Below are 25,348 nucleotides of genomic sequence, written 5' to 3'. Positions count from 1 at the left end.
TGAGGTGTGGGAAAAGCTTGGGATGGAGGGGGGAATTAACATGTGTGCTTAATTTCAGCCTTAAACTTATGAAGGGAGATTCCCAGCCAGCGTGAGCAGCGCAGGTCCATCCTTTGGGAGCTGCCTTCAGAGACCTCTAATCCCCTCTTTTGGTGTTTTATCTTCCTCCACAGTGCTGCAAGGACAGGTTGGGATTCAAGGCCAGGATCTAGCCTCCAAACCCCCAAGGCTGGCTGCAGCCCTGCGAGAAAAAACCCCCTCAGTGGGAACACTGCCATTCATTTCAGCAATGGAGGGGATGAGTGTACACACCAGAAAGCAATATAATAAAGTTCATTACAGGACTTCCTTTCCTGGAAAGGGAAACAAGGCCACTGACATGGCATAGGCTGATCAAGCAGGGGTGCCTTGGAGTGACCAAAACACTTGCAGATATTCTTGCTTCCTGGAGCACAAATGGGATGGAGCAAAAAAACTGCTCCAGCAAAGTGGAGATTTGATTTTGAAGAATAGCTGGCCCAAAGTGCTGCTCCCTAACTCATCAGCAAGTATTTTTCAGGAGTCAGAAATGCCTTTCTCCCCTGGTTTCGTGATTCACTCCCCACATCCTATGTTCAAGGGAGGCCAGAGGGCACTTGTTTTGGCCAGACTGATGTCAGCATTGAGGTGGAATAGGAAAAAAAATGAGGAGGTGCCCCAAGGGAGCCTGTTCATGGAAAATTTCTAATTTGGTCAGTTGCAGGCATCTCACAGAAGAGCCTGCACTTGGGAGACTTCAACCCAGTTTTTCAGGCTCAAGAGGCATGAATAATTAGGGAAGGTAGTGATGGAAATAAAGCTGGCATCTCATTCCTGCCCTGGACCAGCTTTTCACCACGCTGCGACCTTGGGGTATCTGCATCTCCTGTGAAACATCTCCAGAGATGATCAGGCCTTCTCTTCCCCCCTGCTTTGCATCTAGTTACTTCCTAAGCCTGGGAGACCAGATGCTCCCTTTGTCTGGCAGCTTTGGTTGTGTTTCTATTGAGGCAAACAGCTACTATATGAAACTAGTAGCAGTTTCCTTTGCTTTACAGTAATTAAAATGACAGGATAACAAGGCAACCCAGTGGCCTGCTTTGCTGAGTTCCAGGCTGGGTGTCAGCTCAGTCTCCTATCTGGATGAAATAACGGTTTTTTGATTTTTCCTCTTGTTGCTGCCAAAAGTGAGGGATTGTTCTGCGGAAATCATCCATATTTTGTCAAAATGAAATCCAAACATTTACAGCCAAAACTCAGCATTTTCTAGTGCTGGCTGTGTTGATGCAAAAACAAATCTCCGTGGGAAATGCCAGCCTGGGAAGAAAATGGAGAATTAGGTTGGACTATTCTGCAGAATACTTCTCCTGGCTCTCTGATTGAGATGTGTGTCTGAGGGCCTGCAAGGCAGAGGGTGGTTGAACCCAAAAGCTTAATCTGGACCACTTGTATGTTTATTTAGACCAGACTGGTGTAATCAGATGTGCTCTGCTGACCTGCACAAGGAGCCTGGTCTGTGCAGTTCGTGCCACAGAGTCTGTGTGCACAGTAAGTATCAATATTTGCTCCCCACTTTCCAATATCAAGACCTGATGCTCCATCCAAGCTACAACTTCAAGCTCAGAGACCAGATGTTTAATGTTTCATCTATCCTCTCTTGCCTCGTTCATGTCACCCTGTCTTCCTCCCCCCTACACTTGCACCTAGGAAGGCTATCAGTCTGCCTCTGTTTAGCAGAGCAGATACTTCCATACCCATCCATCTTCCAAAATGCCTCCCTGGGGGCCTCCCAGTGCTGTAGTCAGCAGCTGACAGTGGCACCAGCCCACGCTGGGAGGACTTTCCACTCCACACCCACCTGAAACGAGATGGTTTTATCAGGGCTCTCCCATGCCTACCAAATGCATCTCCACCTTCCCCTCCCCGTTGCTGCTGCTCCTCACTTCATTAGCGCCAGAGATGTTTATAAATGGAAGAGATAATATTTTTCGTTTCCAGTTTGCGTTTCCAGGGCAGCCACTTTCTAAAGCACTTAGGAAGTTTAGAGAAGACGAGGTTATATAAACGATTTTCCCCCCCTGGGCTCTTATTAATCAAGTGGCTTGTGGAGCCATTCCCATAGCTTTGGGATCAAGGGCACTAGCTGGGTGAATGGAGGCAGGCGGTTAATCCAAGACATCTTTTCTTGGCTCTTGCTTTTTTCTTTTTTTTTGTAGGTTTGCAATGAATGAAGCAGTCAGACCTGGCTGTTGGGGTTTGAAAATAGCCACAGGACTGAGTAGCATGCTCCTGTGTTGCATTCAGACTATGTTTTGGGCTTGGCTCTTGCACCAACCCCTTGTAGGCCTTCAGGCGATGTAGCATCTTTTAGTGAAGATTTACCTGCTCATGTGGATTAAATTTATAAATTATTTGCATTGCCTAGCGTAAGGTTTGTATGATTTCAACAGCAATGGGCAATGAGTTGCTCCCTGCACTTTTTACAACAAAAACCCATGGACATGTGTGCACCCAGGCTAATGAATATAGTTCCTGGGAAGCCAGCCATGATGCATTTCTAAAGCTTCCCAGCATTTTCCCACCCAGGTTTCAACCGTGGCTGCTACTCAGGATGGCTGTGACCAGCACAGGTGGCTCGTGGGTTTGGAAAACAAGAGCAAGCTTTATGTCAGCTTTCGCCGGTTCCCATCAGAACAAAACCAAGCTCTGCTTCCTCCTCCATATCCTTCCTTCTGCAGTCTCCCCACCATGAGAGCTGAGGAATGGGGTCTCTCTGTTTTCCTTGAGTGGATGGAGCTCTGGCTGTAGCGGCAGGTCCAGCTGTTTGGAGCCTGGATCCAAAGGTCCACAGGAAATCAGCTCATTAGTCTGTTGACCCACCTTCCCAGTTTTCCAGCTATGCTCCCTCAGTGTGAAAATAATGATTTAAATAGCCAAGGGTGGAAAATAATGATTTAAAGGGGTAAAGGGGATATTCACAACTATTGCTGACTGTAGACTTGGCAGAAGGAAACTCTGTTTCTTCCGGGTCTTGGGAGAGTGTGAGAAAAGGTGTTGAACATCTGGAATGATTTAGCAGTTTCTTGCTGTTGTGTGAGGCTGCGCACTCGTAGTGGTGCAAAAGCAGCTCACTCTGCAGAACTGGGAAGGGTGTCAGAGAGAAAAGCCACTTGTGGCTTTCAGCTTGAGCAGGTGCAGGTTGAGTGTTGCAGAAGAGCGTGTTGACCTCCTCCAGGGACAGATGAGGGGTCCTGGTGGCCCTCGGCCTCTCTGAAGCATTGCTCAGGACAATGCAGACAGCCCCTGTGATGTTTGCTGTATCATCTAAATTAATTTGCTTGACTTGCCAGAGCTAACGTTCCTTTTTTAAGGAAATTCCAAACGTTGGAGGTGTATTTTGTTCCATCGTGATACTAAAACATGAATCAGGCTTCCCAGCTAAAAAGGCAGATTCATTTCAGCTCATCCACACCCAAGACCTACTCTTCCCATAGCAACCTGCTCAAGGAAGTGATCAAACTGGGCAAAAAGCGGATTTGTTAACAAGATTATTTTTAATTTACTTTTTTTTTTTTTTTTCCCCATTTTGAAATGTCCTCCTATTTTAAAAGTGCAAAAAATAGCAAGTTTGAGCTCAGGTTGAATGACACACCATTTTCCTTGTTTATTTTCTTTGCACTGGTTTAACCCAACGAGAAGCGTGTGAAAAAAAAAAACACAAACTGGTTTGCATCCACCCGGAACATATTTAGAAAAAGTATTTATGTCTGCTATTTTTCTTCCAACTAGTAGCAAGGCCCCCAAAAATAATAAATCAGCTGTTTTCACAACTTTTACTGCAGGTGGTGGGGAAGCAGATAGGCAAGCAAACCAGTGTCTGTGCTGAACCCCCTTGTATCTCAAGATCTCAGTTCAATGGCATTTTGAAGATAATTTAAAAACCTGCAATAACTGATGGTGATGATGATGATTGCCATGGATGGGTCACCACGCTTCCACTGGAGTTGCAGGCCCCTGCAGACCAGCTGTCTCTTCCCCATTTCCACCAGCAAGGCTTTAGGACCTCAGTGGACTAATCAGGAGACGCTCATGGGGAGAGAGGCGTGTTATTTAATTAGCTTTACAATGGACTGAGTGGGAGGCACGTGGTGGCTCTAATAGAAGGAGATAGATGTCCTTTTAGCTGGGCTAATTGTTAGGAAATAGCAGAGGCTTTGTTCAGCCCCAGCATGTGGCCTGTGATCTCTCAGAGCCCAGGGGCTGCCCGCTTATAATTTTAGACAGATCTATTCAAGCCTCCTCTGTAGTGTGGGGCTGAACAAGACGGGTATTGTTGGAGAGCCAGGATCCCTGTCCAAGAAAACCACCCTGAAAAACCCAAACACGTGTAGAGCGGAGTATTTCTCTGTCGTTTATTCACTCTCCGGCCGGGTTGCCAAGAGGAGACAATTGGAAGTGAGGAGGTTTCCAGCACCAGGCCAGGGTTTTTCCTCTTTGAAACATATACACAGGTGAATCCTTCATCCTGGGAAGGATGGAAGAGGGGAGATTTAGGTTAGACATTAGGAGGAAATTCTTGAGTGTGAGGGTGGTGAGACACTGGCCCAGGTTGCCCAGGGAAGCTGTGGCTTCCCCATCCCTGGCAGTGTTGAAGGGCAGGTTGGATGGGGCTTGGAGCAACTTGGTCTGGTGGGAGGTGTCCCTGCCCACGGACTGGATGATCTTTAAGGTCCCTTCCAACCCAAACCATTTTATGATTATATGATGCAGTGGGCTGAAGGGGTGTCTCCACCAGCAGAGCCTGTCTGGGGAGGGCAGCTTTAGGGCTTTAACTCTAGTGTGGCTCTCATCCTTCACTTCCCTTGCTGTGGGCATGGTGTCTGTGAGGTTATGGTGCCCATAGACTGGCTGTGTGCACCTGTCATCTCATGGACATGATGGGACAGTGGTTTGGGGTGGAAGAATCTTGGCTGTTGGATCAGTGTCTGTCCCTCCTGGGATCCTGCGTGACCAGGGATGGGAATCCCAGTTTTCTTTCCTGAGCTTTCCCCTCAAATCTCTCTCGGTCAAGACCCCATCACAGTCCCCAACCCCTGAACTTTTTCTTTGGGACTGCTGAGTTGATGCCCCCAGCCCGTTGTGAAGAGTGAAAGTGTTTCATTTTAAAAAAGGGTTGGAGGCACAAAGGTTTGTAAGAGATCAAGTGGAAATATTAACCAGAAATAAAACTTCCATCTCTTGAACCCTCTGTCCTGGCCACAGTGTTAACCTGAGTGTCATTGCAATCAAGTGTTTTATTTCCCCAGGCTAAGCACTTCCAACAGGCTGTGTGCAGGCGTGTTTTTCTGATGGCTGCCATTTCTTAGGCTGTGAATTTGGACACTAGAGATTGGTGCTGGACTCACCTTCCTTGGGAGGTCCTTGTGTGGCTCCTGACACCTTTATGAAAGCAAAAAGTGGTTGTTACTTGGTATTTCTTGAGGCAGTGGGTCTTTTTTTGGTGGTGGTGTTATTTATTTTTAAAGATTGAAAGAGCAGATAAGTATTACTGAATACAGTTCAACTGTCCAGGAGATCTGCTTTATTAGCAGCAATCCCATTGCCTCTCCTTTGCGATCCCTCACCTGTTTCCCAGGGAAGGGGATCTCAAGAACCATGAGAAGTAGTTTCAGTAACCTCTGTCACAGAGATTAGTGAATGCTAAAGTTGCAGGCAGAGACATGTTGCTTAAGTCTTAGGTGGCCACATTTGTTTCTGCTCTGAAGAAGGCTGCCTGAGAGGTCTGGCCAAAGCTAAGAGGTCCTACAGGTCAGGTTTGATGTGTGTGGTCTGTGCATGCTCAGAATACTTGTGAATATCGAGAGTTAAAAGGCAAAAAATCCTCAGGTTCTTTTTACCAAGAACTCAGTGCTGTTACTTGAGGAGGAGAGGGAAAATGTACTGAGCGCAAATGGTGCTGCAGAGCAGCTGACGAGGATTTTCCATCCAGCCAGTTCTTCCAGCAGGGTAACAAGTGAGTGGCAGCACCCCCTACCAACAAAATTCAAGGCAGAATTTCATTGCTGGAGCCCAGATTAACTAATCAGCTTTTGAATCAGCATGGGACCTCTGGGAAACCAATAGCAGGAGGTACTTGAAGATGCTCAAGCAGCTTCCAAGACAGTTGATTGAGGTACTTATGGCGTGTGGACCGGAGCTGCCGCTCCCTCACGGCCACGCTGCGTGTGCTGGAGTCCTGATGCCTCGCTGGCCACAAAGATGCTTTTGTGAGCCATCTCCTGGGGAAGTTAATGAGAGCAGGAGTTGGGAGGCTCTGAGGCGGCTTCCTCTGCTTGTGCCTGGAGGGCATTCAGAGGATGGTATTGTGGCTGTGCTGTCTCGGGCTGAACTGGGGACTAAAGTCTGGATGTCCGCGGCATGAACAGAAACTTGCTTTTACTGCAGACGGCGTGGAGGATGGGGACTTTCTGTGACTCCAGCCCTAGAGCACAGAGCAGTGAGGGGACCCCAGAGGCCACAGCCATCTGGGTCATGGAGGAGCCAGTGCTTTCGTAATGGTCATCCCCTCCTGGTCACAAATGCTGGATGTGGGAGCAGCCAGCCTTCCCTGCAGACAGCTCTGGGGCACACGTAGTATGTGTGACTAATGAGCTCTATTTCCATGCCCACTGCTTAGTCAAAAAGGGGAGGCTGTAGTCACCAGCACTACTAATCCAGCCTCCTGTTACCAGACTAAAACAACTCACTCAAGTACTTCCCAGCTATTACAGTGCTTGAAAGAATTTCTCATATCATTTTAAATTCCAGGAAAGGTATCTCCCTGGGGAACGATCATGGCAGCTGCTTGCTCTTTCCTCTCATTGCAGCGGGCCACCTCCACACCCAAAGCCACCTCCCTGCTCTTTCCTTTCTTAGAGTGGTGGCTGCTGCTCTTTCCAACAATGTCCCCCTTACGATAAATCCTTTCATGTCTCAATTTCTCCCTGGAATTGCATAGAACTCCCCCCACCCCACCACCCCTGTGCTCCTGATTTTTGTCTCATACCCTCTGGATATTGTTTACTTGACAAAACATCAAACTGAAGCCGTGACCGCTTGCGGTCATTAAAAATCCCATGGCAGTTTTGGGGAAGGCTCCAATTTGGCTAATTACGTTCTGCCATAAATATCCCCCTGCAGTTTTAATTGGATATGGTGTTCTTCATTTCCTGTCCATAGCAGCTGGGCGGTGTTGCTCCACATTATTACGTAGCTGTTGTGTTTCACTCCAGAAGTGGCTGCATTTTGGTAGCAGCAGTGTTAGGAAAAGCTCCTTCTCCAGACTACTGGTCACACCTAATCCCAAGCCTGCTGGAATGAGAATAGGTAAATGAGGGACAGGAGAAGCTGTCCCAGCTCCGTAACATCTGGAAGAGAGCCCGGAGCCACCCGTTTGCAGAAGTGCAGTGACAGGAGTGAATTTGGCCCTGCTGAAGGGAAAGAGCCGGTCCCAGCTAAGAGAGAGCTCGTGGAAGAGCAGTCCTGCCCGCACTGCGTGTTCAGAAACCACAGCAAAGGTCTTGTAATACCTTTCCTCAATGCTAAATGAATAATAATTATTATTATTTTAAACCAAGGTTAGTCAGCATCCCTGGGAACAATGTAGCATTACTGCCCGTCCTTTCTTTGTTCCAAACTGTTGAAAAACAGTCAGACTGCATTGTGGAGGGAGGGCAGATGGTTATCTCCGATCAACGGCAACATTTTTTGGCTATATTAATGGCATGAGGGCTGTTCTCTGCAACTGAGCATCCTCCCTCGACAGGAGAGAGCCTGAAGAGATTTTAACATTGAATAACAACAGAATGGAAAAGGAGAGTGAGACCTGGATGTGGAAGAGGAAAGATTTTCCTAAAGCCTGTAAGCAGCAAATAAGAACCAGTTGCTGAGGCGAAGTCATGTTTGGCAGGTCTTGGACTCCGAATGGTCACATCCCAGCTGAAGAAACTAATCAATGGATTCCTTCCATGCCTCTTTCGAACACTGAGCCATTGAGCAGCTCAGCTGGAGTTCAGAGCCAGGGCTTTCATGTTGCAGGCTCTGAAGTGAACACAAATTAAGGCAGCCACTAGGATGGAGTCGAGTTTGAAGGAGAGATTCAGCTGCCCTGAGAGGAAACCTCTGTCCACAGCCTCTCTCTTCTTTTCCTCCACTTTGGGGATTTTTGCCCTGATGCTACTTTTGGAAGCTTTTCTAGTTTCCCCACATATAAGGGCTGCAGTACATTGCAGGAGGAAAATGAAACAGACGTTTGGGGGAGCATGGAAGGGAGGGTGAGACAGGGGAGTAGGGGAGCTCAAAGCTTGGCCATGGCCACGCTGCATCATGCTGTGGATTACTGTCATGAGCTTTGTGGGATCAGGACTGAGCTGGGATGCCAAGAACATGTGCATCTTTCCTAATAAAAAACACACAAGCTGCAGAAAAGATCTTTATTAAAGCCTTTGTACTGGTCCCAAAGAGAAGGAGCCCCATTACAGGTGTGCTGGAGTTCGGCCAGTCCTTAAGACTGCAACACTCGCAGGAGAGGCTGAGCCAAATGAATCAGCCCACAGACACCACAGGGGCAGCTGCTGCCTCCTCTGGTGCTGCTTTTTAATCCCACCAGCAGCTCCATCCAGGACCATCCCTGCTCACTAGAGCTTTCTCCTTGACAGCCCGTCCCCATCAGCGCCGCTCCAGCGAGCCTCGGCAGCCTCGCAGCGCCTCCTCCGTTCCAGCCTCGGGGACTGTGGTTTTGCTGCGCTCACTCTGAGCAGGGAGGATTATCGAGCCCCGCTGGATCGGGGGGAACGCTGGAGTCATTGCAATCCAGTTGGGACCCCAGGTGCTTTCTGATGGCTTCATTGCCACAGCCCAGAGCACATGGGCTTGCACTCTCCCACACTCACCCAGGAGTTTGCAGTGCGCTGGCAAGCGTAGGGAAAGATTGTCAGGCTGTGATAACTGAGTCAGGTTTCTCTTCCCAAGCCTGCTCTGGAAGGAGTTGTACAGAAAGGCAGCTGCTTCTCCTGAATCCCCTTTTGATTTTCAACTGGAAACATTCTGCTAAATCTCTGTGCTCTCTATGGTTTCTTCCACAATCATTGCTGTCCATCCCATATGGGAAAGAGGGGACTGAAACTCAAAACAAAGGGCAGGTGCAGGCGCATTATCCTGTACAGGGAGAGGCAATGGGGACCAAGTTTTATCCTTTACCACCATCCTCTTCTCACTTTTGCATTTCCAGATTCGTTCCTGTGGTAGACTTCAAGCCAAGGACCTACCACCCAAGGGTTCAAACTTTGTGCCCTGCCTGAGCACAGCTCAAGGTTCTCCAAAGCCACTGAGAATCAGGGGAGGGAGGTTATGTATTGGTCACACAGCAAATCACTGGTCCTATCCACTGCTGCAGGAATAGGTTGCAAGTAAATTGGAAACACAATTGCCTACAAAATTGGAAATGCGAGTGCTTGTCAATGAGTGAGGCACCTGAAAGATGAACTTTTGGCCGGAGTTAACTGCCTGCCCCGCTTTGCTCGCTCTCAGGCTTCCTGCTGGCTGCATCTCAAGCAGTCTGCCTGGGTAGAACCAGCTGCTCCTGCAAGCCAGAATCAGCCTCTCCGTTTCTGGCCCCAGCACCTTGCAGCTTATTTTAGTTTCGCAAACTTTTCTTCTATAAAAATGCTTTAGGCGGCTGAGAAAGGCACCGCTGAAGAAGCTAGAAATAATCCTTAGCTGCACTGTTTGCATCTGCAGCTCATCTTTCAGTGCCTTTGAAGGTTTCAGTTGTGTCTGTGAGTAGGGCCCTGGCTCACCCGAGGGGTTAGCAGGCAGCCCTGAACCCCAGAGCCTAACGCATGTCCCTGCCTTCTTTCCCCATTAAAACTGGGCTGTTTATTTGAGCCCACCATTGATCAGAGCAGCCCTGGCTCTGCCGAAGTCTCAGAGACTGTTAAGACTTCTGGAGTTAGAGAACCACAAGAGTTACTTGCTAATTACTTTTTTTTTTTTTTTTAACACTTGTACCGGTAAATTGACATCTGTGAGTCATAATCTCCCTTCTGCTCTGCCGTTTGTGGTCTGAAGTTTGTGCTACCTAAATATAATAAAACATATTTCATGTGAAAACCGATATTCTTCTGTTAACTTCATGCCATGCTGGCACGATACTCATCTCGCATCTTTAAGATGCTTTTTTTCCTGTCAGTTCCCAAACCTTTTTTTGGCCTCCCACCTGTATGGAGCACAGCCCTAGAACGACCACCCCAGACATCACCCATCGCCACACAACCGAGCACATGCCCTGACTGTGCCTGCACATTTGAACATGATTGTGGGTGGGAGTGGATCAGGTGGCCTCGAGCAGGCAGCTGTGATGTGAGCGTGGAGGGGTGATGTGAGCATGAGCTGTGATGCGGGTGTTAAGGCGTGATCTGGGTGTGAAAGGCAGCAGCTCATGTCAAGACAGGCAAGGTGAAGGCAACTGGCCTGGTTTCAAGAAGCATCTTATTTTGGCAGGCCGCCGTGTGCAGCCAGCGGCGTTTTCCCTGTGCTGAAACTGCAACTGCTTTTCCCTCCGTCCCTCTGGGCTGGGATGCAAGGGGAGGTTGTAGTGGAGGCGCAGCAGCACCCAACTTCGTGCTGGATGTGCTGAGACCCTTCTCCATCACCCTGCATGCGCCATCACCCCGCATCCCCCATCACCCTGTATCTCATCACCCCACACTCCCCATCACCCCATCCACCCCCACCTCCATCACCCCATCCACCCCCACCTCCATCACCAAACACTCCCCATCACCCCGCACCCTCCATCACCCTCCATCCCATCACCCCGCAACCCCCAGACTTCCCGCCCTCGCCGTTCCCCCGCACCCTGGGGCAGCGCCGGCTCCGCTCCCCGCGGCGCCGGTTGCCGGGGCCGCCTCCGGGGCGGGGGCAGGCGGGTCCCTCCCCGCCGCTGTCACCGCTCGGGGCCGGCCCAGCGCCCGCCCCTCGGCGGCTCAGCCCGGGCCGGGGCGGCGGCGGCGGGGGACGGGCGAGGCGGCAGCGCGGAAGGGGCGGCGGAGGAGCTGAGCGGAGCGGGAGAGAGGAGCGAGGGAGCGCGGAAGGAAGGAGAGAGAAGGAGGAGGAAGGGGAGAAAGAGAAGGAGGAGGAGGGAGGCAGGCGCCCGGCCGCCGCTGCCCCGCTCCGCGCCCGGCGGGGCTCAGCCCCGGCCGCCCCCTCCGCTCCCGCCGCCGCCCCCCCGGTGCTGCCCCAGCCATGAAGGCGGCGGTGGATCTCACCATCATCAAGACGGAGAAGGTGGACATCGAGCTCTTCCCGTCCCCCGGTAAGCGCGCTGCCGACCCTGTCCCGAGGGAGCTCTGTGGGTCCCTTCTCCCCCGTTTTCGCAGCGAGGCCGGTGGTGGGGAAATACTTTCCCAGTCTGGGCTGGGGTCTGGGGGTTTTTTGGGGGGTGTCTTTGGTGTCTCTGCCCTGCGCTCTCCCGGCTCTGCCCCGCAGCACCGCTGGGGGAAGGCGAACTTGCTTTCCGAGCAGTTTTAAGACTTTAAACCTCCCCCCATCCACCCCTTCTCTTAAAAAACAACCCACCGCCTGTCCAGCCTCCTTTTTTAATGTTTCTGGCATCCTTGCGGGGATGTAGGCAAGCATCTCCGGCTGGGAGGCAGGAGAGATGCACTTGGGTGGGTTTGGTTTTATTTTTACGAGCTCCTCAGGACACCCCTGCCCTTCCCCGACAGCCCCGCACAAGCTCCTTGGCGGGATGCGCGTTCCCCCCATCCCTCGCTGGGAAGTCTTGTCTGGTCCCTGCACTCCTGGTATTTGTGAAGCAAAAATCCAGCGGTACCTCCTCTGCTTAAAACTGCTGCTTTGATTTATTTTTTTCCTCTCTCTGGAGCTGGAGAGATGGGTGGAGGAACGGTGCAGGAGCTATCAGAGATAGCAACATGTTAGTGAAACGAGGCGTGTGCTTTTTTTTTTTTTGTTGTAACGATAAGTTTAGCTTTTGCTGGCTGTGGTTTATGCTAATAGTTGAGCCTTTACCATAGCAAAGGCTGTTGTTCACCTACTGATGTCGTCTGACTGCCTCCTGATCCCAGACACTCATCTGATCTCAGCCGACGTAGAGGATGGGGCTTGGAGGGCCTGCAGGGCAAAAAAACTTCTCTTCTGAGTCCTGTTGCTTCATCTGTCCCTGCTGTAACCCCCCTGCGCCGAAGTGGAGGGTTTACTGGGTTTTGCACAGTGCCGGTGAGATGAGGAAAATCAAATTAAAGATAAGAGTTGTGCGTTTCTTTGCCAGTTACCAGGTTTCTAGGAAAGCCTGAAGGGGGGCTCAGCTCCTGCCAGGCAAGATGATTTCAGGCTGCGTGTCGGAAATAAAATGACAGCTGAGTGCTGGAGTGCCAGGGGGCCAGAGGGCTGGGTACTCACACTGAAAATAAACACTTGGGTAGGATCAGCTTGTCTGCAGAGAGCTCTGGGGGATCTGCCACTGTTGGGCTACGCTGTGTCGTCCCATGTGGGGAGTGCCTTCCTCATGATCCATCTCTACCTGCACCTAGAGAGGACCCAGTTGCTAGTTGCAGCGCACCTGAGCCTGCCTTTCACGTGTGGGCTTGGAAGGACCTGGCTTCAAAATAGGGATGCTAAGATGATTTTTCAAAGCCCCTATGCGGGTTAAATGAGAGGCTCTGGTGGAGCTGAGGAGCAGTTTGTGCCTATTTCATTCCTTAAGCTTTGGTTAAAAGCGTATTTACCAGAGACTCATTCCTGCTCTTCAGGTTGTGATGGCAGTCTGCTTGCTTGCCGGGGACAAAATGCGATAGGAAGAAACTCCTGGTCCATTGGGGCAGAGCTGGGGGGATGCGAGGTTTATTTTTCAGTTCAGACCAAAGTATCCGTTCAAATTTGCATGTCTCCTGGCAGGCGTGGGAGCATGTTACATGTCATTTAGGTGTTTGAGCATTGGATCAATGTGCTTTGTGCCTAAAGTGAGGACTCAGTGTTTTGTTCTGCCTCAAGTTCATTTTCTTCCCTCCATGAAAGCTTTTTTTCAGCTGATGTCAGCAAGCAATTTTTAGACTTGACCCAAAGTTTAAATTTGGGCAGGAAGAGCATGGAAAAACAAAAACCAAAAAGGTAAAAAAGAGCTGACTCCCTCTCAACTTCAGCTGCAGTTGCTTCTGTTTTGGTGGCTGCGTGGACACTGCGAGCCAAAAAGGTCGATGTTGTCAATTAGCCGGCTTAACCTCATTTCCCCTCTTTTTGAGAATGCTGAAGCTTTCTTGCTCGGTCAGATTGATGTTGAGAGAAGGAGTAAGGATGGTGCTAACTTATCTTTCTGGGATCCAGCGATGCCATGTGTAGGGGATGTAACTTTTCTCTACTCTTACCTGTTTTGGCTTATGTTTGAGGATGTCACTGCTCCCTGATGGCTCGTTCAGCCCTTGGTCTGGTTGCTGAATCTGCCACTAAATGTGCCCATTGCCTTTCTTTTCAAATGCTTCGCTGAGAAGGAGTCTGACCTCTCATTCCTTTGCATGTCAGCAAACAGCAAAGCAGATTTGCTTCACGGTACCCATAGGGTTAACCTTACGATGGGAGAGTCGTTACAGGCAGAGGTTTTCAATTGTGCAGGATGTTTAATGTGCCAGGTGCTTGATGCCCCGTAAAACTGCAGAGATGCATTGGCCACACAGCACCGTCCCCCTCTCACTCCCTTGAAATGAAACCCTCCCCCAACCCACACGTGCAGGCAGCCTCTGTATGTAAAAGTTAGATGGGATTTGTAATGTGTCCAAAGGGTTTAAAAATAACCTGAAAGGGATGTGAAATTGTACAAAGCTTCCAAAGGCCAAATTCCCCCCTGCTGTTGCCAGCAAGAATGTGTGCATGAGATGAGTAGGTCAGGAGCCAAAAAAAACATGATGGTGGGCTTCTCCTTTCATATACAAGTTGTATATGCACATGTTTTCACTGTAAGGGTCTGACGGAGTTGATGGTAACATCACTTTTGGTTGCAGCTATATCACTGATCCACCAGTGAGTTGGTGGCACTTAGTTTACCACTTTTTTCCAGCTAAAAACCCAAACCATGTGAAAATCGACCCTAATGAGAACTTAACCTTGCGACTGGTAAATGCTGCCTTCTGTGCATCAATTTGTTTCCTCCACTTCTGCAAAGCTCTGGTTGCTCTCTGTGGTCAGAATTAAAAGCAGCTCTGCAATCCTTGCTGGAAGCTGGCAGTGTGTCACTGGGACTCCCAAGTACTGAGAAAGAATCTTGCTAATGAAGCTGGTCAAGGTACCATAGAAGGGCTGTAGTTGTGGGTGGTGATGCTGGGCATCACAGGCGATCCTGGGCTCCCCATCCTCCTGCATCCATTCCCCCTCTTGCTTCCTTTTCCTGGAGGTGGGTTGTGGGCATGGTGGTGGATTTGTTCCTGCCTGGCCTGCAAAGAGGACTTGGTCTGTGCACATGCAGGGCAGAAATCCTGGCTTGGAGGGACAGAAGGACCCTGTGCATCCCAGTGCTTCACTAGGGACAGCTGGAAGGCAGACGTGTTGTTTCCATTGGTCTGTGCGTGGGTGGCATCCCAGGGGTGTATTTTTTATCTGGCAAGAGGCTTTTGCTCTGTTTAAGGTTTGGGACAACGTCAAGTCAGGGCTGAAGCAAGATTTCTCCTGCTGTGGTTGCTGCAGGGTACAGGGAAACCAAGCTTCTCTGCTGTGTTGGTCGGTGTAGGACCTGCCTGCATCACTTCCCACAGCCAGGTCAATCTTTCCTTTTTGTCCTTTGCTTTCACTTCCAATGCAAGCAAATCAGGGAGTTTGCATTTAAAGTGAGTTTTCTGGCAAATGCATACCTGGCTCCAGTGCCTTGCTGCAGGGAAATGGCAAAGTGCTTGGCTGTCTGAGTGATCTCCATTGCAGTCTCAGGATGGGACGGATCCTTCATCCTCTGTCTCATCTAGGGAAGGCAGGTTTCCAAACATTCCACCCCTCCCAGGTATATATATCTGCACAGAACAGTGTCACAGCTGGATCAGCCCCTGAGTCAATTTGGTAGCTGGTTGGGGCTAAGAGCAGTGCATAGGGACTTGGAACACAAAAGGAAGGTTTGACCCCATGATATCCTTGCCCAGCACTCAGACTGCAGGCTGCTCCCTGCAGTGTCAGTGACTCTGTTTCTCTGCTGCTCTTAAATCAGTCTTGGTGGTGGTGACTTTGCATGGTCTCGTTTTTGCATGTGGGTTGAAATAGCAGCGGAGCTCCAATATTTCCCTCTCTGCTTTGAGATGTCCCGTCCCTTCCTGTGCACGGGTTGCACTGGAAGAGCATTTACCTTGTCCTCACCCGGACCCTTTCGTGCTCATGAAAGGCCTGAGTGTTTGCCTGGAAGCTCAGCAAAGCCTGGGGAAAGGAAACAAGCACTGAAAGGTGAAGTGATTTCAGGGATGCAGAGAATTGCATTCAGCATCTCTCTGAATGAAGCTTTTGCTTCTGCATTAACAGCAAAGGTGAGAGCTGGGTTTTGGCTGAGGATTGCTGTGTGGGCATGAATCATCAGCCAACAAGGGCCAGCCTCTAATAAACTGAGGGCTTTGGGCTCCTCTGGCATTTTCGATGTTGATTGCCTGTGGAGGAGGTGAGAATTTGAACTGAAAAAGAGCAATTATCTTTCTGTGCATTTACAAAATGCCCATTACTGTGGTATCCAGCTAGGGTGGGTGAATGAGAGTTTCTCTGGAGGGAGGGCACTGTCTGCACCTGGCTGCCACCAGCTCCAGCTTTTTAAGTGTCAACTTCTGTCTACTTAAGGGAGAAAGCTGTGAAGAGGTGGAAAGGGCAACCATTCCTTCACGGATACCCCAGCTAAAGCACATCCCTGACTAGAGCATTTTTAACTTGGGTACAGGGACTGAGATTTCCAGGAAAGAGGAGCAAAGCTCCATTCCTTCCACTTTTTCATCATAAGCTCCCCAAAGCATGTAACAACTGTGTAATTACAGTGTTGTTACACGAAGTGGCCGCTAATTTGCCATGTAATTACAGCGTGCCATGCTTTGATAGGCTTTATAAAATGAAGGGATAACGCAGCCTCGTGCTGGAGTGCCGTGCTGGAGCTCTCCAAAGTGAGCTGACAAGCACGTTGTATGCCATCCAGCTCTCCCAAATCCATAGCAGATTGCTGGCAAGCAGGAAGCATTCATGCTCTCCAGCAGGACTATGGCATGCAGAATTTTACTAGGAGAGCCAGCTCTTGAGCAGGTTGCTGTGAAAAAGCAGTGGCTGCATCCTCCTGGATGGATCCCTGCTGGGTGACCGAGCTGGGGGGGCAGCCCGGACAGAATTTAGAGTGTAAAGGTTGTCCTGCGGTTAGGCCTTGGAATGATTAATTTGATGCTGGAGGCAAAATTTAGGGTTGTAAACGTGCAGATCTGTAATCCCAAATGGGTATTTTCAGTTGTAGTATCAGCTAGGATTTGGGAAAAGAAAGGAACAAATCCAGGTGGATTTGTCCCAGACAAGAAGAAAGGGTCTTTTCCTCTTTGCGCACATGAACTAGGAGAGCAAGTGTCACTGCTGTCCCTGGGATGGATCCAAAGGATGGAGCTGGTGGCATCTTCTGGGCTTAAAAATTTTGCTCGGGGAGGACCTGTGCTTGGTAGGAGGGTGCCAGGGGACTGATTGAAGTGAAGAGGCAGAGGATGATCTGCCTGTCTTGAGCATTAAAGCACCCCTGGAGCCAGGGACTGGCTCATCATTGCACTGGGAGTTCGGGGATCCTAAGGGAAACTGGAATCTTCCTCATGGGTGCAGGATTGTGCCTCTGTAGGTTGAGACCTGACTCCCAAGGGTTGCTTCTTGGCTGCAAGTCATGGGCAGGTTTGCAGCTTGTCCAAATGAAACCAGGGACATATGCTCCGATCTTGCATAAAGCCTCATCCCTGCAGAAGCCAGTGGGACAAATCTGTAGCTGATCTAAACTGTACAGCTGTCTTGCAGCCAAAAACTGGGCCTGCATGCCCCTTTTTTTTAACCCACGACATAGTTAGGCATCTCAGCTCTTTTGTTCCTTTTCCGTGACTAAACTGCTCGCTGCTTGTGTTTCTTTCTTTTTTTTTTTTTTTCTTCCTTCATTGTGTAGTTTATAATCTTCCAACTAGATACAGAAAAAAAATTGTTTGCAGCGCTGGCCAAGAAGGCTCTGGGTTCCCTGGCGTGGGGCCATGCTTACATCTCCAGTCAAAATACTGCTGGTTAAACAATAAATATTTATTGATTCTCCTACAAGCTCCTACATTTTTCCCAGGTGCAGTGGAATTTGAGGGGAGGGCCACTTGAGTCCTGCAGATCCCAAAATGGTGAGATGGCTCCAGAGATAATGGCACTGTAGTCGTGTCAGATGCAGAGGTGAGCCCTGGGTTCAGTCCTGCTGTATGGCCTCTCACATCCAGCCTGAGATCTGCTCTGTTCTGTCCACCCTGGGTTTGAAGATTCGCGCCTGTGACTGCTGCAGTCTTTGGTGGTGATGATGTGAAAATGAGCAGATCTGCAGGTTGCTTTACCTGCCTGAATATCTCCTTGAACCCAACAGAGATTCACATCCTGGGGAGGAGATACATACTTGGATGTTGGGTCCAGAGAGGTGGCAAAAAAAAAAAAATAATAAAAAATTTCAAAATCAAGTTAGTTTCAGTTCGAAATTTGGTTAAAAGGCTCAGCCTTTGGGTCTAGATTGTAGACGCACACCAGATCTGAAAGCATGTAACATTAACAGGCTGCAAATGTTTGCATGCAAAGCCTGAGCTCCTGCAAGGCTGCCTGTGTTTAGACGAGGGCAAAGCTTTTGGTGTTTGCATTCAAAAGTGCTCTAAGTCCCTCTGTTCCCTTCTCCAATGCGATGATGAGTAACTTTTGGCTTGTTTAGCCCTGGATGGGGGTGGCAACCCAGAGCTCTCCACCGTTTCTCACCTTCCTGAACTGTGAGATTAAACCACTTTTTTTTTGTTTTGGGTGTGTGGGGTTTTTTCCCACTGAACTGGCAAAAATCTGAGGCTTGGTTTGTTCTGCTGATGCGTCAAGTCATTGGGGCAATTTCTGTAGGTGCAGGACAAGGCAGGTGTTATGTTTTCTCCCATCTCCTCCCCTGGGTCTTGCTGCACAATTTTTTGGCATGTCAGTGCCTGGCTCCCTCCATCCAGTGACCTGCTCTGTGCACCACACAGGTGGACCAGAAAAATATAACAAATGCAAGGAAGAAATAGCAGGTTTCTTTCCCAGAGAGGAAAAATCCCCTTGTTTTTGTGGCTCCCTCTGGTTTGGGAATGAGAGCTGAAGATCAGAGGTTGCCGTGAGCCCTCAGCTATTTGCAGCCCTGGTTGTGGATTGGCATGTGGAAAATCACAGGGCTCTGTCTGGGTCTGACCTGGTCGGGCTTTGGGGCTGTAATGCCCCTCCCCATCATCTCTGGGCTGGTGTTGAACACAGCAGCAATCTCCTGCTCCAGCAATCCACTGCTTCCCAGCTTTTTCGCTCCTGTTAAACCTTTATAAAGCCAGAAGAGGCAGAGCTCTGCCTCTTTGATCTCAGGTGACTGGTAGAAAACCCAAAGTTTATTCATATCACAACAACCAGTGGGCTGACCTGTGCTGGCTCAGCACCCCCCAGCACCCTGGGTGGGTTTGCAGGGAGAATTTCTCCCCTGTAGGACATGGCTGTGTGTAGGAAACCTTTCCTGCTGAAGACCATGTTGCTGTGGTGGCTGTGGAGCTGCAGGCTGGCTAAGCATTCAGAGGTTGTTAATGAACAAAATGCATTTTCTTACACGGAGGGGATTTTAAATTGGCTCCACATGGATTATGTACGTTGTCGCACTTTCCCGGAGGGTGATGGCATGAGTAGGAATGTGAGTTTGATGAAAGAAGCCAGACAGTCAAAAGCGGAGCGGCTCCCCCTGCGCTCCCCTTCCCCTGCCCCCTCTCCCCCCCATCTCATTTCAAATATTTGACGTGATTCCAAGGCATTCTTTAGATGGCTGGTGGGGAGAGCAAGGAGAAGCCAGCCAGTGGGACTTTGCTTTTTTTTCTTTTTTAATGCACCATGACTTGGGTGCTCAGCCCCAAAACGTTGGGGGAACTGCGCTTGGCCTCTGAGCCAGAGATGTGGAAGAAAGGCTTGATGAGGTTTGGTGTGAGAGGAAACTGAGGCTTGGTGCCTCCATTATGCTGCAGCAGGGATGTGGGAGCATCCCCAGCCGTGCTCTCTGCATCTCCCTCTACTTGTAGTATTTAGTTTTTCTGCTGGGCTGCTTTAAGCTGTACACCTCTCTGTCTCCTCTGCAACATCAGGAAGGCCAGGACCAATCTGCCACTCAGGATTTCCAGTTTGGGTCTACTGGTTGACTTGGATTTGGGCTGGGAGCTATACTTGGGAAGCGCTCAGCCCTGTGTCCCTCTGGGAACCAAGCAGGATGAGGGTTGTGTTCCCTCATGGTGGCTGGAGTCCTGGGCTAGGTTTTCCACTGGGATGCTGCCTCTACTGGGATGTGCTGGAGGAAAACTGCTGACTGAGGGAAAGCTGCCACTGATGTTTCCACCCCAGAAGCTGAAGCCGGACACTGGGAAATGCTTTGGGGTTTGTTTTCCATAGCTTGCCTCCCGCCGCCCTCAGCACCATCTATCACAGTAATCAAAATGTGGCTTTTTGACCCACATGAAAGTGTTTTTTTTCATAGGTGTCTGCATGTATTTGTGCAAAACCACTTAATTTTGATCAGTGTTCTGGAAGCAGCAAGGGTTTAGGTTTTTTTACCTTTTAGTTTTGATAAATTGTTTACTGAGACCTTAACCATCAGAAGAACAACTTGCAAAAGCTGCGTACTCCTGGCTTTTTCCACTGGAAAATTAAAAAAAGATGTAGAAAACACATGAAATTTGGGTCTTTTTTTTTACACATTGTTGTTAGAAGCAGTTTTAAAATGCAATGCCAAGTGCTTTCTCTTTTAAAATCCTCAAGACACATTACCCAACCACTCCGTCCCTCCAAACTGCTTTGTGAGGTCAGTAAACACAGTTCCTCCTCGTTTGCAGCCAGAGGTGGGGAAAAGTTCATTTACTCAATTCCCAGCATCAGCCACAGGCAGCAGATGAGTCTGGCAGGTTGGTAGCAGCATTGTGGCTCCTTTTTCCATGCCCCAAAGCCAGGGCATTTCCCAGCCCTGTCCTTTCTAAGGAATGCAGAGAAATTTGGGCTTGATGTCAGAGGACTGTCGCTGGTTCTGAGGAGCCCGGTGCTGCCAGGCTGCTGGGAAAGTTTCACTTTCCAGCCTCAGCAGTGAGGTTTCAGAGCTGTCACGGTAGCTGTGGCCCCGCAGGGTGGTTAGTCACTGGGGCTGGTTTCCATCCCTTTAAGCGGCTCCAGATTTGAAACTGGCTCTGAAGCTGCGACTTGAAAGGCCCCGGCCGTGCGCCTGGTTTGCCTTCGAGCTGGATGACTTCTGCACGTTCCTGCTTTCAAACGGCCAAAGCCTGAGCAGCCGAGGCCATATGGATCCTATAGAGTGACCTGCCTGCTCATCAGCAAGGCAAGGAGGGAAGGGGGCTTGGCTGGGCCTGGACTAGACCAGTCCTTTTGCCACTTGCCCAAGCCACTTGGCTTCTTCAGGCTATGGTCAAGAGCTGCCTTATCCTTGGCTTCCCCAAGCTGGCTGCTGGTCCTGAGCACTCATGGAAAGCCACAGTCGGGTGTAAAAAAAAAAAAAAAGGTAAAATAAATTGAAGAAAAAGGAAAAAGGAAGGGGAAAAAAAAACAAACCCTCAGTGAAAAAGAAGAGAAGCAAAGGGGAGGGATAGTGTGCCTTTAAACAGCTGTGCGCCAGCATGTGTAACTGCGCTGGCTAATCTGGTGACTAATTCCATGCGTTGGGAAGCAGCAGTGGAGCCGGCTGCCAAGCCGGGCTGCGTCCCCAGCCCAAGGCTCCAGGAGTCATCGGGTCCCCTCCCTCCTTTCATCCCGCACCATTCCCCCCCTCCCCAGCCGCCCCACCACTCCCCATGGCAATTTATTTACTCATCTGGAGGGCACAGCCCTAGCGGTCTCTTGACTCAGCAGTCCGGGGCTGATGGGAGCCGCGGGAGCAAATTCCAGGCAAGAAATAATCTCATGACTTGTCTCGGAAAAGATTGCTCCGAAAAGATCCCCTTACGGTCACGGAGCGCTCCGCGCCCGCCCCCCCAGCGCAGCCCTGACGAGGATCCCGATTTCCCAACCTCGGGAAGCCAGGGCAGCCAGCCAAGGCAGCCCAAAGGGACTTGTTGGACCTTCCTCCCTTGGAAAGAGGGATGGATTTGGAGATGGGGGTGACATGGGGGCCCTGGAGATGGTGCCTGATTCCTCCAGGGCACAGGGGTGTAGGGCTGGAACTGGCCTGCTGGGGCAGGGAGCCCAGAGCTCAGCGTTGTCTTGATTTTTGGGTCATTACTCCTTTTGCTTCCCCAGCTTCCCAGGGAGGGATTTAAACCTTTCCTTCATCCTCAGGCAATTTTGGTTCTTCGTCAGTGTTTTCGCTCAGACAGCAGCCGGGCTGGCACTGTGGATGACTTACAAATTGTCTTTATGCATTTTTTTTGCCTGTTGGCTTTTTCTCATCCTACGTGACTCTTTCACCCTGGCCTTTCTTCCCCACCCCCTCCCCATACACAAGTCACTTGGGTCCCATCCCCTTTTGAAGGCACGTTAGAAGGTCTGGTCCCAGTGCTGGGGATGGGATTGGACCAGGTTGGGAATCAAGAATCGTAGCAAACTTGCATTTTTCATGGACGAAGGCTGGCCCCATGGGCAGGCAGGGCTGCTGTGAGCTGACAGCTCTTGTACCTCCTCAGCTGGGACAAGTTCCTGGGTCTGTGACTGTAGGGACACAGGTCTCTGCAGGCATCCTGCCTCCCTGACAGGATCCTGCCTGTCCACTGTGACAGCCGTACTGCCTTTTGGGACAGAGATGCCTGGGAAGAGGAACCAGCCTGTGGCTCCTGCTCCCCATAAACTTCTGGTTTCACCCCAGTCCCTAAGCAGCAGGAGCTTGGGACCCAGGGCAGCAGGGAGGCTCACACCCCCGAGCCAGCTATCCAGAGCCTTACTGAAGTTCCTCCAAGCCTATTACAATCGATGAAGGATTCCCGGAGTTGCTGGCAAGGGCTCCCAGCTCCCGAGTCGCCAAACGACACCCCCTCCGCCCCCCTCCTCCATTTACATCTCCTAATAGCCTCTTGGCCTGAGCAGCCGAATTCAATCAGCCCTTTCACCATCTGCTCCCAGGCACTTCTGCTGGGGAAGGCTCGGGGCCAGAGAGGCTGTAATTCCTTAATAGCTTCCGGATGCTGCGTGCGGGGTGGATGCGAGGGCTGGAGTGTCTCAGCCTCTACCCCCAGCCTTCGCCAAGGCTTCCAAGCTCAGGCTTCCTCTGGGCAAATCCAGGCACCTCCAGCCACTCTGATTTATCCCTGCCCGCCCTTTGCTCTCCTTTCTCTCCAGGCTGAGGCCAACAGGTGACATAATCCCTGTCCTGGACAGCCCTTGGCTCTAAGATGGGGATGACTGAAGATGATGGGGCAGCCGAGTTCGTCTTTGGCTGCTTTCCTCAGCTCACTCCCACCTTCTCCATCTTCCTAGGGCTTTGTTTGGCCCAGTTTCAATGCTGGTCCCGTCCCTGGTGGGAAGTTTCCTAGAAGACAAAGCTGGAAGAGTTTCCTGGGGTTGTCTGGGAAAACCTTTGCTTCCCTGCGTTGGGATGCTTGGAAACCTGGAGGTTGCATCATGTAGCCTGGAAGGGGCAAAGATCAGAAGCTCTGTGCTTGTCCTGGTATGAAGAAGGCTTAATCTCAGGGCTTTTCGTCTTCCCAATGTGCTTGGTAAAATCCTCTTGTTCTTTGCCTAAGTTTCCTTGTCTGCTTAAAAAGAATAACACCAGGATAATTTTTCCTGGGGTGCTGTGAAATTAAACTGGTTTGGCACTGGTGTTTCTGAAGCACTCTCTCCAGCGTGGGCTGGAGAGTTTTGATTCCCTGGTTTCTCCTGGGGCCCTTTCATGCCCCTACCACTGGAGGAGCTGAGCAGTTCATTCCCCAGGGACAGGGCGGCAAAACAGCGTTGGACTGGCAGGCAGCATCCAGGGATGTCCCGTGTCCCCTCCTGGCCCCAAGGGCTGGTGGGTGCAAACATTCAAAGTGCAATGGGTGCAGAGCATGTCTTCTTCATGGGCAGGCACAGGGGTGGTGCTCCCAGAGGTGTCATTTGGTGGTATTAGTGGAGTCACAACCCCAAGGGGTGCCTGGGGGACAAAGGAGGCAGCAAAGCAAAGGGAGCATATCCTTTGCCATGAGCATCCTTTACCTCTTCTGTTTAGTTGGTTCTTTCTCCCTGCCTGTGAAATGAAGCTGCACTAAGAGATGCAGCGAGCACAGGGAAGATGCCTGGACTGGGTACTGTGAGCTACTTTGGGTTTGATTTCAGCTTCAAGGGTGGGCTGTTGTGTGTGTTTGTGAGCCATGGAAGGATGCTTGCAGACAGGAGGGATCAAGGTGCTTGCAAGTGCAAGTCTTCAGTGGCAGTAAATCCAGTGATGCAACGAAGAAAATCCATATCTAGCACAGGGGAATTGGAGGTATGTGGATCGTTAATGTTACCTGCCACCTCTTGGCAGTAGCCAGCAGAGCTGACTGCTCTAAAGAGTTAGAAACAATTTTGTTGATTAAAATGGTTGATTATCCTTGGTCTAATATTATTTATCTAGAGCAAACAGTGCTGAGATTTACCAGCCACTCTCTGACCTCCCAACCCCGATCTGTTTGCAAAAGCCTGTGCAAGTATTTGTTTGATTTCAAAGCTAAATACCCTAATCTTTCCTCTTCTCCTTTGGTAACTGCAAAGACGGCTCAGCCTGATAAGGGAGGACAGATCTGGAGTCCTTGTGCGTGGTAGCAGGTCTCTGGGCAGAAAAGGGGCAAGGTGGTGAGATGGGGACCAGGTGAGGACAGGGTGAAGCTCTCAGGCTTCTTCTCCACGCATACTCACCTTGCTCATCAAGTGTTTTCTTTTTTCTGGGCAGAATCAAAACACTCCCTGCTGTATGGAAAAAAAAACAACAAGATGCTATCAAGAGGCTAATATTAGCAGAAGGGATTTCTCTGGGTAGGTAGGGCAGCAGCAGCAGTCCCTCTGCACTCCATGGGGGATGTGATGGGCTGCAACTTGCAGCCTGTCGTTGAGCAATCGACGGCAGTTTCGTGTGGCTTGGCTGCACATCTGTCTGGTGCTGCCCTGAAGGGAAGGGTTGGCCAGGGAGGCTGTCGAGGTGGGGGTGGGATGGGCAGCAGGAATCTGCAGCTGCAGAGCCATGTGGCAAGCTTCGCCCCCGTTCCCTGCTGCCCTGGGGCAGCAAGTGTGATCCGGAGGTGACCCAATGCTGCCTAGCCTCCCTCCTTCATCATCAGCTCCATCCCTTCTGCATCACTGACTTTGCCAGGCTTGACGAATGCTGTAGGAATTTCCATGGACACCTTCCTCTTGTGACTAATAAGCACTCTTATTATATGGACACCACCATGTCTCCACAGCAGGTCCAGCCCTTCCAACTTTAACAAATGTTCTTGGTTTATGAATGAGAGAGCTGGCGAGTGGAGGAGAGCGGCTTTGATGTGGAGGGAGATATTCTGGAGGTTGAACATCATCCTAGCTTGAGGGCTCTTCAGATTGTGTCGTGCCATGTGGTACCCTCGTGTCTGGCATGATGTGGCATTGACTCAGCCTGAGGGCAAGGGCTAAGGCTAGGACACAGAGAGATCAGTTTATGCAGGAACTGGGCTGAAAATCAAATGAAGATTGGGGAATTCCTTGGGAAAGACAGATTGGAGGCATTTAGCTGAGTGTCTGCATGTCTAATCTCTTCCTGGAGGAAGGAGGATTGAAGCTCCTTTTTAGGACCAGTGGCTTCTAGCAGCAGGTTCATCTCTGGAGTCCATCTACATCAGAAATGTGTCATATGGCAATGGGCAGCACAAATGCTTTTAATTCTGGACACAGAGTCATTTCATGTGGTCATAGATAACTCGGTGAAACCATCCCGAGCTGTGAGGTCATACGTAGTTGCTTACAAAATATGTTGGCACTGTGAGTTCTTCAGGTGTGTTTGAGCTGACTTAGAGGAGCTGGGATCTCTTTGTGAGATGAAAGAGCTCAACATGACTGAAGATTCCTTGGGCCTTATCCCTGCTGCAAGGGGACAGCCCTGCCAAGAGATCTC

At 50.2% G+C, this 25,348-nt stretch overlaps 1 protein-coding gene across 2 annotated transcripts in view; it reads left to right on the top strand.

Moving 5' to 3' along the window:
* Positions 1 to 25,348, top strand: part of ETS1 (ETS proto-oncogene 1, transcription factor) — a 75,978-nt gene that overhangs the window by 17,549 nt on the left and 33,081 nt on the right. The window contains exon 1 of one of the 2 annotated variants that reach the window (XM_051638534.1): positions 11,166 to 11,371. The exons of the other annotated variant lie outside the window; for it this stretch is intronic. Coding sequence (XP_051494494.1) covers positions 11,302 to 11,371 — 70 coding nt within the window. The 5' untranslated portion in view covers positions 11,166 to 11,301. Of the gene's footprint in view, positions 1 to 11,165; positions 11,372 to 25,348 lie in introns of those variants that run through there. 2 annotated transcript variants of the gene reach the window in all.

This window comes from Apus apus, chromosome 22 (assembly GCF_020740795.1).
Source record: "Apus apus isolate bApuApu2 chromosome 22, bApuApu2.pri.cur, whole genome shotgun sequence".
NCBI classification, from domain to species: domain Eukaryota; kingdom Metazoa; phylum Chordata; class Aves; order Apodiformes; family Apodidae; genus Apus; species Apus apus.
The sequence above is the reverse complement of the archived record's forward strand: the minus strand, read 5'-3'. Positions and strand labels throughout refer to the sequence as shown.